The sequence below is a fragment of the Gadus morhua genome, chromosome 18 (genome assembly GCF_902167405.1).
Source record: "Gadus morhua chromosome 18, gadMor3.0, whole genome shotgun sequence".
In the NCBI taxonomy this organism is placed as follows: Eukaryota; Metazoa; Chordata; class Actinopteri; order Gadiformes; family Gadidae; genus Gadus; species Gadus morhua.
This window is the reverse complement of record NC_044065.1, coordinates 8,511,180-8,521,179: the sequence shown is the minus strand read 5'-3', so window position 1 is coordinate 8,521,179 and position 10,000 is coordinate 8,511,180. Positions and strand designations below refer to the sequence as shown.

Sequence of the window (10,000 nt, the reverse complement as noted above, 5' to 3'; positions counted from 1 at the left end):
TTCTGTCTCATCAGGTGTGGCCAGTGGTAAGAACAATTCTTCGTTGTACCTCAGGTATGTCATGAATGTATTAAAATGCATGTGTGTGTGTGTGTGTGTGTGCATGTTGCAGTCTGTGCTTGTGCATTTCGGTGTGCTTTGATGGATGTGTGCACAGGGGTTGAGAGAGAGAGAGAGAGAGAGAGAGAGAGAGAGAGAGAGAGAGAGAGCATACAGTATAAAGACATAACAGAAAGGGAGAGAGAGATAGAGAGAGCATACAGTATAACAACATAAAAAGAGAGAGTGTAGATTAATAGACCAGGTGTTTAATAATGCAGGTCTCCAGCCGGTTGTCTGTTTAGGCCCAGACATATGAGACTTGCTACACCTCTCTCTCTCGTACTGTCTCCACCTCACTCTAACACGCTCGCTCTGAAGCGCCCTCTCTCTACCTAGCGCTAACCTCTCTCTACCACACTTACTCGCTCTACCTGATTATCTCTCTCTCTTTGTATTCATCTCTCTCTCTCTCCCTCTCGCTCTCTTTGTATTGTATGCAATGCATTGTGCTGTAAGCTCTCTCCCTCTCTTTCTTTACCCCAGATACATTCCAGACAGAGGGAGAGACCGAGACACACCCTGTCCAACTACAGACTGGGGGACCACCGTCGGGGTGTCCAGGGTAGGTTACTGGACCACATGGGAGAGCACCCATGGGACAGCAGCACCCATAGGACAGCACCCATGGGAGGGCACCCTTGGGAGAGCACTCATGGTTGAACCAGTCCAACAAGGACCATGTACCCCACTAGATGGGACCCCCGGTGGGACTAGTGGGAGCCCCGGTGTTTACCGTAAACCGACCTCCAATTGTTTTATCATGATGATTATCATCACCTACGTTTGCTAGCTAGTTACCCTGTCAACAGGCCAGACAGAGCAGTCTGTATGTGTGTATGGGTGTGTATATGTGTGTGTGTTTGTGCGTGTCTGCATGCGTGCGCGTGTGTGGCAGTTTGTGTGTCTGTGTGTGCGTGACAGCGTGGACTCTCAGAACCAGCGATGCTTCAGTCTGGACTGGCTCGTTTTACGGATCCAAACAAAACAAACTCCCCTCATTAAAATACCAAACCTCAACAAAACGGCGGCAGCCATTGCTGAAGCTGAACAATTGAAGATGCGCTATGGGGGGCGGGGGGAGGGGGTTAATAATAGCTATAGCTGTCTGCTGCATTCCCGTCTGTCTGTCTGCTGATGACAACTGTGTCTTTACGGCGGAACACAGGGGTCAAAGGTCACCCAGCAAGTGTTTTCCTCCCCGCTCTATTCTGGCAACGGGACAACTGGCCCGAGGACAGCTGGCTGTCAGACCCCCCACTTCCCCAATCCTGCCTGGGGTACCCTGACCTCCTTACGGATAGTGGCCGCTACGTGTTACAGGCTACCCCCTTCCAGAGAGAAATGTCTGGGAAGTCGTCCGGGAAAAATAATAACAGAGACACACACACTCACAAATAGTACTGCATGTCCCTGTCATGTGATCGAAGGACATGTGTGTTTGTGTCTGTGTATGTGTGTTTGTTTGTGTGTGTGTCTGTGTGTGTATGTGTGTGAATGCGTGTATGTGTGTGCGTTTGGAATCTGTCTGACCTCTTTGAAGTTGTCGAAGGCGGCCAGGATGATGTCATGACCTCCTCTCACCAGACACACGGCCGCCAGCAGCTCCAACACCAGCGCCTTGGTCCTAAAAACACACAGGTAAGACCCCTAATACACACCTGTGCTCACAGTACAACAGCCTTACTACACAACAGGTACACACCTGTTACAAACCTGTCACCAAAGTATCACAGCTTTCATACAAACCAGATACACACCCTTCCGTACAGTATTAATGCATTCGTACACACCAACACTCTACACTGATATACATACTGATAGTGTGGGGCATGTAAATATACACAACCACTTACACACACACACACACACACACACAAACAAACACACACAGTAACATGTGTTACCTTGGGTTTGTGTCGTTCAGGCCGAGCGTGATCTCGTTGACACAGGACGGGTGACTCATCACCTGGTTGAAGCCGGACTAATGAAACACACACACACACACACACACACACACACACACACACGCACACACACACACACACACACACACACACACACACACACACACACACACACACACACACACACACACACACACACACACACACACACACACAAGCGAGGGGAGGCTGAAGATGCATCATCACTCCACCATCAGCAGGTGATCAAATAGGTAATAGTATCAGAGTGACAGCTGTTTACACAGACAGGTGTATATAGGGAGAGGTATACAGAGAGACAAGTGTACAGGGAGACCAGTATATATAGAGAGAGAGATATGAATAGAGAGGTGTAGATGGTATAGAGAGCAAGGGGTGTACAGAGCGACGGGTATACATAGAGACAGGTGATCAGAGACGGGTATAAAGAGAAGATGTATACATAGAGACAAGTGTACAGGGAGACTGGTTATCACTGAGTCAGGTGTGCAGAGAGACAGGTAAACAGAAAAGCAGGTGGTCTGAGAGACATGCATAGAACGAGACAGCTGTTCAAAGACACAGGTGATGAGAGAGACAGGTATAGGTAGAGACAGGTATATAGAGAGAGAGGTGTACAGAGAGACAGGTGATCAGAGAGACAGGATACAGTGAGACAGTTGATCAGACAGGCGATCAGAGAGACAGGTGTGCAGCGAGAGCGGATGCAGTGAGACAGGTGTGCAGAGAGAAAGGATACAGTGAGACAGGTGTGCAGAGACAGGTGATCAGAGAGACAGGTGATCAGCGACAGGTGATCCGAGAGTTAGGATACAGTGAGACAGGTGTGTAGAGAAACAAGATAGAGTGAGACAGGTGTGTGGAGAGAGAGGTGATCAGAGACAGGTGATCAGATAGGCGTTCAGACAGGTGAGAGGGGGGCGGGGCTTCACCTGGTAGTTCATGATGGCCCGTAAGCACATGATGCAGAGGTGGACGTCCTCCTTGGGGCTCACGCCGCGCGACGTCCGCAGAACTTTCCTACGTTGATGAAGACAGTTAGACCTGCCTGTGTGTCTTTCTGTCTCTATACCTATCTGTCCCTCCCAGATTGCCTGTCTCTCTGTCTATAATCATAGAAGTTATTCTAATAATAACAATGATAATAATGATAATCATAATACTATAAACAGCGTATGATAGGGCTTGTATATCAGAATGCATCATGGGAGTGTCTGTTGGCATTACACATTTTGTGATGCCTTGAGAGAGTTGTAGCATTGTAAAATGCAAAACAAATGTAAATATACGATTACCTTGGTCCTAGGGTAATCAAACCTTTGTTTGCCTTGTCTTTCATAATGAAGGCTGTGGCAGTTTCAACATGACGTCACAAATGTACCAGCCCTGTAACACATTGCTTGTGCTCTTGTCCTTTTTTGATTATAGGTAGTTAGTTAGGTGGTTGACTTCCTTTCCAATCCCCATATGTCATAACAACCCATCTGTCGCTAACAACAATAACCCACTAACCTAGCATGTGTCATACTAGTGTTCAAAGTGTGAAAAGCGAACAATGTTTGATGAATAACTTTGCCCAACTGACTACTTGATGTGGGATGTCCGAGGGGTAAAATAGTACTCCGGTAGAGTACGGTAGTAGAGGGACTGGGTAGACTACACCTGCTTGCGCTCCTGACAGAAGGAGATATTGTTACACGGCATGAATGACAGAAGACAAAATGGAGCCTCCCTGTTGTGGAACGATCCCTTTGGAACGTGTCCATGTGTTCGTATTACTCTCACGGTCGCGTGCGCGGGGGGTAACTCAGTCAAACTTTAGTCCCCGGAAAAATGAAATACTACCAGACTGAAGTGACCGCTTCTGCCCTGCAGTGGTTTTCCAGGTCCCTGGATTTCCAGGGAAATGGTAACCAGGGACCTTGTTTTCCAGTGGCATGGTAACCATGGACCCTGTTGTTTTCCATTGACATGGTAACTAGGGACCTGGTTTTCCAGTGACATGGTAACCAGGGACCTGGTTTTCAAGTGACATGGTATACAGGGCCCTGTTTTCCAGTGACATGGTAACCAGGGACCGGTTTTCAAGTGACACGGTCACTAGGGACCTGTTTTCCAGTGACATGGTAACCAGGGACCTGGTTTTCCAGTGACATGGTAACCATGGACCATGTTGTTTCCCAGGGACCTGGTTTTTCCAGTGACATGGTAACCATGGACCATGTTGTTTTCCAGGGACATGGTAACCAGGGGCCTGGTTTTAAGGGACATGGTTACCAGGGACCTGATTTTCAAGACAAATGATTTCCTAGGACCCACTTGTCCAGGCTCATGGTTGCCAGGGACTCTTTTGACCGGCGACCTACCTGCTTGTGAAGATCTTGCTGCCCTTTGAAGCCCCGTGGCTGGGGGAGTTACTGCTGGTGCGGTGGAGGTCTTCCAGAGACTTGTCCAGTTTTCCTTTCTCTGACCCAAGCAAGGAGCTGCCATCTGAACTATCCATATCGTTCCTGTGCAGGTACACTGGTGTTAAGCTACAGTGGTATGACAATATCTATCTCGGTCTTACAGGGCTTGCTCAATGCTCAAACAAACACTGTACCCAAATATAGACTGTTGGCTGAAGTTTGCCCATGTCGATTCAGATATGTTCACGTGTTGGTTGTGGGTTTTGTTGGTCTTTGTTGGGGCAGTGTGCAAGCACCTTAAACCTAATCCAGGGTAAATAAAACCCAAGCTCCAGAGGAGGTAGCATTCCTGGCAGGATTCCCGTGGGGGTAAATTCCTTTTCATATAACAGCTTTAGTTGTCTAGACCTCGCAAACTTCACTTGATTCTATTTTCATCTATCGACATAAGGTCATAAGGCTGAGAGTGGACTCCTCTCTGGACTGTGAGGTTTAGGATTAAAGCGTCCATCTAATGGAGTGTATTAGTTATTCTGCTATAAGTATCTGTTACTTTGCCATCAAGGTACTGGGCTGGAACGGCTAGGGTTAGGGGTTGAGGGGTTAGGGGTTGAATTCCACAGTGTGAGAAGGGGTCATTTAGGATCCTTCATAAACTCACCGTGATGTTAAGATAGTGGTGTGATATTGTGTGGAAACAAAGGCTTAGATGGAGGTTAACACTGACATAGACGGGTAGGGTTAAGGCCCCTGACGCTCTTAAAACTAAATTCCTGTGGTGGTCACACAGACCAAAAGACAGGTTTGCGACCAAATCGAATCGCTGCGTTGGGCTTTGATCGATGAGCTGTTTGCAGGGTACTCAGCAGAACACAATATCATTTCCCACATGCCCTCCAGTACACTTCTACAGCCTATGCAAACCAACACCTTTCTGGTACGTACATGGCAGCGCTTTGGGCGAAGGACAGGTAGTCGACTAGCACCTTGAGACCCTGGTTTTCCTCGTTCAGGAACTCTTGAGCCCAACTGGATAGGATGGGGGAAGACCAGGGGGATACTCAAACTCAGGGTCAGTTCACACTCATCATCATCACAGGCTGTGAAGCAGGTTTGTTCTATTTCTACATTAGTAATGGATAGTGTGGCGGCTTGGGTGAGCTCCTGAACGACATGAATATGAATCCTCTGAAAGACTTTGGATTAAAAGGTCTACTTAACGACTTAGAAGTAAATATAAGTAAGTACTAAAAGGCAGGAGGGTTGAAACTAGATGTTTTTAAGAAGGAGGAGCTCACCCAATCTGGTTGGTCCGCAGAGAGATCTCCAGCTCTCGTAGAACCTGGGTGGATTCGTGGACCTGCTTCCTAAACTACCAGGATCAGACAAGATGAAAACAATTAGATTAAATTAAGAAAAATGTTGGTTTTGATTTGCAGCTTTTGTATCAACCGGTCATTATGAGTTTTACCTATCTTTAACAATTTTAGGTTTATTGTTTAAAATACACCAAAATTAGGCTTAGGCATGTTCTGTCAAACTAACAGTCTTTACTAGTTGCCCCAGTGGCTACTAGTGGTTAGTTAGTAGATTCTATCATCCGTCTCAATATAGACGCTGATGAAAGATTGGAGCTTTGTTCTCAGGAATGAAGCCAAACCTGCCAGGTTGAACTCTCCAAACTTTTCCTGATTCATATGCTGTGTTAGAGACTGGGACGTTTAGGTGGTAGAATAAGGGTGACTAAACAGAGGAATAAGAATAGGGGTAAGGTTAATTTTGAAATTGGTTAGTTGTTAGTCTTTAATCTTTCAACATAATCGAACAACCAATTTATGTTCATTTTTGCACCAAATAAAATGCAGATGCATTATTTATATTCATGTTTTGTTTGGCAACAGGGTTATTTGTCTGCAAGAACATCTTAGCAGTAGTACATTCATAAAAGTAGAGCCACTGTGGTACCATAGCTAAATGTCTGGTGGTAAAGGTGGATCTTCTGGTCTTCTGGTATCTCACCTTCCTGGCGACCCCTCCTCCGTGGTCCACGTAGCCCTTCAGCTTCTCACAATATGCAGAGGGAGGACACTTCACCTTGAAGCGCTCCTGAAACACGATGCAAGAAGTGGTTCAGTGTGGACCAAGCTGTCGATAGAAGCTTAAGACAGAGGCAGTTCTGTCTGTAATAATTAATTAATCTAATATCTTCTCAATTAGAGTGTGTTTTGAAAGCAGTAAGTGTGACTTTATGGGTTAGGTTTAGGAAGTTAGGTTTGAGGAAGTTGAGGTCACTGGAAGGTCAGGGGCCCAGGGGAAAGGTCAGAGGAAGGGGAGGAAGAGGAGGAAGCCGACCTGGTCACAGACGAGGTCCCACTTCTTCTCCTTGTCGTACTGACTCAGCATCTTGGCTTTATCAGCCGGCAGGTTCATCGTGTTCTGGAGAGAGAAAGAGAGAGAGATAGAGAGAGTCATCACAATTATCACTACCATCATCATCCTCACCATCACCACCAACATCATAACTATTACCACCATCATCATCATCATCATCATCATCATCATCATCATCATCATCATCATCATCATCATCCTCTGAATGTTCATGGTCATGATCATCACCATCATCAACCAGCTGTGAGTGTGTTTGCTGTGTGGCTGTTGGTTAACTAATAATTCATTTTATTTGTTGAGCACTCTTCATTCTAGCAGAATCTCAGAGTGCTAGTATACAATTTTTAAAAAGTAGGAAATGCCTTTATGAATAAACATAGAGTCACATTCATATGACTCTATGTTGTTATTAGAGAGAGTGACACGATGTACGATTGTCAGTATGCCAGCATCAATATATATCGACCAGATGTATCGATGACAGGTGCTCTGGTTTGGTCGCACGTTTCACACCAAGCAGTGCTTCTGTAACCTCGGTGGTGAAAGAACTCCTGCGAGTTAGGGATGAGTCTCCAGAGGGAACTATAGTGTTGTAACGTCTGACCTGCATGCACTGCTGCAGCAGAGCTATTATCTAGTGATGAAGGCGTGGAGCAGAGATCAGGGCCAGAGATCCATAACTCTGATCAGCTGTTCTCTGCTCGGATTGGCCAGACTGGACAAATGACGTCATCGGATCAATAAGCGGCTGTGAGGGATAAGTGGCGGACGGATGACAAATCTAACGGGAACCCAACATCACAGTTGCTGCCCTGTTTCCCTCAGATCGGATTAAAGCAGATGAAACTTTAAGAGTCCCTAAAGCGCCATTCGGTAGCTCCGCCCACTAACTCCAGCCTGCCTCCTCCCTGAAACCTACAGGTGGTTGGAAGACCACAGTCACTTAAAGCAGCCCTCTGCAGCAGGAAACAGAGAGTCCTGCAGAGGGACGCTGGTTTAGTATGCAGGCCCTGCATGCTGGATCTCAGAGCCGCTGATCTGCAGAGTCAGCTGAATATGAGTAGGAGGTGCTGGCGGGCTTTGGTTGAGAAGGGGCAGCACTGGGAGGAGGAGGATGTGCATGTGAGGAGAGGAGGAGGTGGTGGGTGAGGAGGAGCAGGAGGAGGAGGAGGAGGAATAGAAGGGGTCTGAGGGTTAGGATAGGTGGGGGGGGAGGAGGAGGGGGAGATGGGAAGGAAGGGGTAGGAAGGGGAGAAGGAGGTGTAAGGAGGATGTGATTGGGGAGAAGGAGGAGGAGGATGGGCCAGGGAGAAGGGGGGAGGAGAGGAGAAAGGGGTGCGTATGCGGAGGAGGTGCGACAGGGGGAGGCGTGGGTGTAAGGAGAGCCAAAGTGATGATGTAGCAGAAAAAATGTGCTTTCTCCTGCAACCCGACCGGGATTAGCATTCAACAACAGAGGAACGGTTTAAATTTATGATCTGTTGACAGACACATCCACAGTCTGCTGCTGGAGAGGGAGAGCGAGACAGTGGGGAGCAGTGTGTTTGCAGAATTGGTCCACGCTGATCAATGAGTAAATAAAATGCAGTGCATGCCCACAGACAACAATCAGGCTCCTTGTTAAATGTGAATTGGCAGGATTACTGCTGCTCTGTTAACCGCAGGATTTTTATTACAAAATACGCATCCCGTAACACAGCATGCACACAAACACACACACGGGCACGTGCATGCACACACACACACACACACACACACACACACACACACACACACACACACACACACACACACACACACACACACACACACACACACACACACACATACACGTACACAAATACACATACACATACACACACACACACACACACACACGTAGACAAACACACACACACACACACACACACACACACACACACACACACACACACACACACACACACACACACACACACACACACACACACACACATATACACAAACATGTAATACTGTGGATAGCAAGGCAGAAAGAGACTGCAGTTTGAAAAATCTCTAAGCATCTATCTCTATCGCTCTGTCTCTGTAACTTAGCCATCTGTCAATGTGACATTCAGAAATATGCTGTACGACAACAATTCTCAAACACCACAAATACTAGCATCCTTCCTGCCTTCTCAAACACCCGAACTTCGCCCTTGACTTGGATTACGTGTTGTGATGTTATGTGTCAAATACAGCAGATCTGACAATAAACAGGTTACAAAGGTATTCGGCTTCAGTAGCTCATAAAGAAACACAGAGGTGTTGTTTACTGTATGCATCGCATTACAGGCCCAGAGTGACCTTTTACAGAGTTAATGTGTGTAAAATGACATGCAATATTCTAACAAGCGAAAACCATTATGCGGGCTAGTGCCTTTAATAGTGTTGTTGTCGGAGTTGGTGTTTCTCTCTGACGCACGTCGCAGATAAACTGGACTGTGGTTAAACTGGACCGCAAGGGGGTGAGTTTCGACCACCAGGAACCTCATCAGACCAGAACGTTGTCGCCAGCCGTCCTCTTCCCACCACAGAACGCCTGGAACATGATGCTCCAAATGGGTGTTATGGCGAGAAAGAGGGCGGGGCTTCTGGTAGAGGGATATCCATCTCTGTTTCATGCAGCGACATGACCTCATCCCAACTCAACATTAACTGGCTAGGGCATAAGCGACAAGGAGAATTAGAAGTCGAAAATCGCTCCTCATTCTCCTCCCTCTGATTCTCCTTGTCTTTGTGGTTGTTTTCTTCTCGTATGTTTTTCTTCCTGTGGCTCAGAGGGCTGTAAACTCAAGCACAGCTTGAAGGGAGCAAGAGTGCAAAAATGGCATTGCAATAGAATGGGATGACGCTACAATCCATGACCCTGATTCAGCCTAATCAGACCCAGACCTCAGACCCAGAAGCCAGACCCCCCAGAACCACATCGATACAGAAACTCGACCAGCTGGCCCAGACCGACACAGTAGGCCCAGCAGGAATGTGTCCAGTTCTCAGTCACAGCGGCTGCATTGTCAGGCTGAATGATAGCCATGCCCCTCGTTCTGTTTGCGCTCGTCAACACGTGAAGTTGAGCTGTAGCTCCATAACGAGAAAATCAAGTTAGCGTTGGAGGTATGCTATCCAGAGGAT

General features: G+C 47.1%; 1 protein-coding gene across 2 annotated transcripts in view; it reads right to left on the bottom strand.

Moving 5' to 3' along the window:
- The window catches only part of LOC115531331 (formin-like protein 1), a 25,557-nt gene that overhangs the window by 14,533 nt on the left and 1,024 nt on the right, over positions 1 to 10,000 (bottom strand). For both annotated transcript variants that reach the window (XM_030340523.1, XM_030340522.1), the window contains exons 2-9: positions 6,806 to 6,889; positions 6,473 to 6,559; positions 5,752 to 5,825; positions 5,399 to 5,482; positions 4,412 to 4,555; positions 2,978 to 3,065; positions 2,007 to 2,083; positions 1,633 to 1,726 (exon numbers count right to left, since the gene is read on the bottom strand). In XM_030340523.1, the coding sequence (XP_030196383.1) occupies positions 1,633 to 1,726; positions 2,007 to 2,083; positions 2,978 to 3,065; positions 4,412 to 4,555; positions 5,399 to 5,482; positions 5,752 to 5,825; positions 6,473 to 6,559; positions 6,806 to 6,889 (732 nt within the window). The remainder of the gene's footprint in view (positions 1 to 1,632; positions 1,727 to 2,006; positions 2,084 to 2,977; positions 3,066 to 4,411; positions 4,556 to 5,398; positions 5,483 to 5,751; positions 5,826 to 6,472; positions 6,560 to 6,805; positions 6,890 to 10,000) is intronic.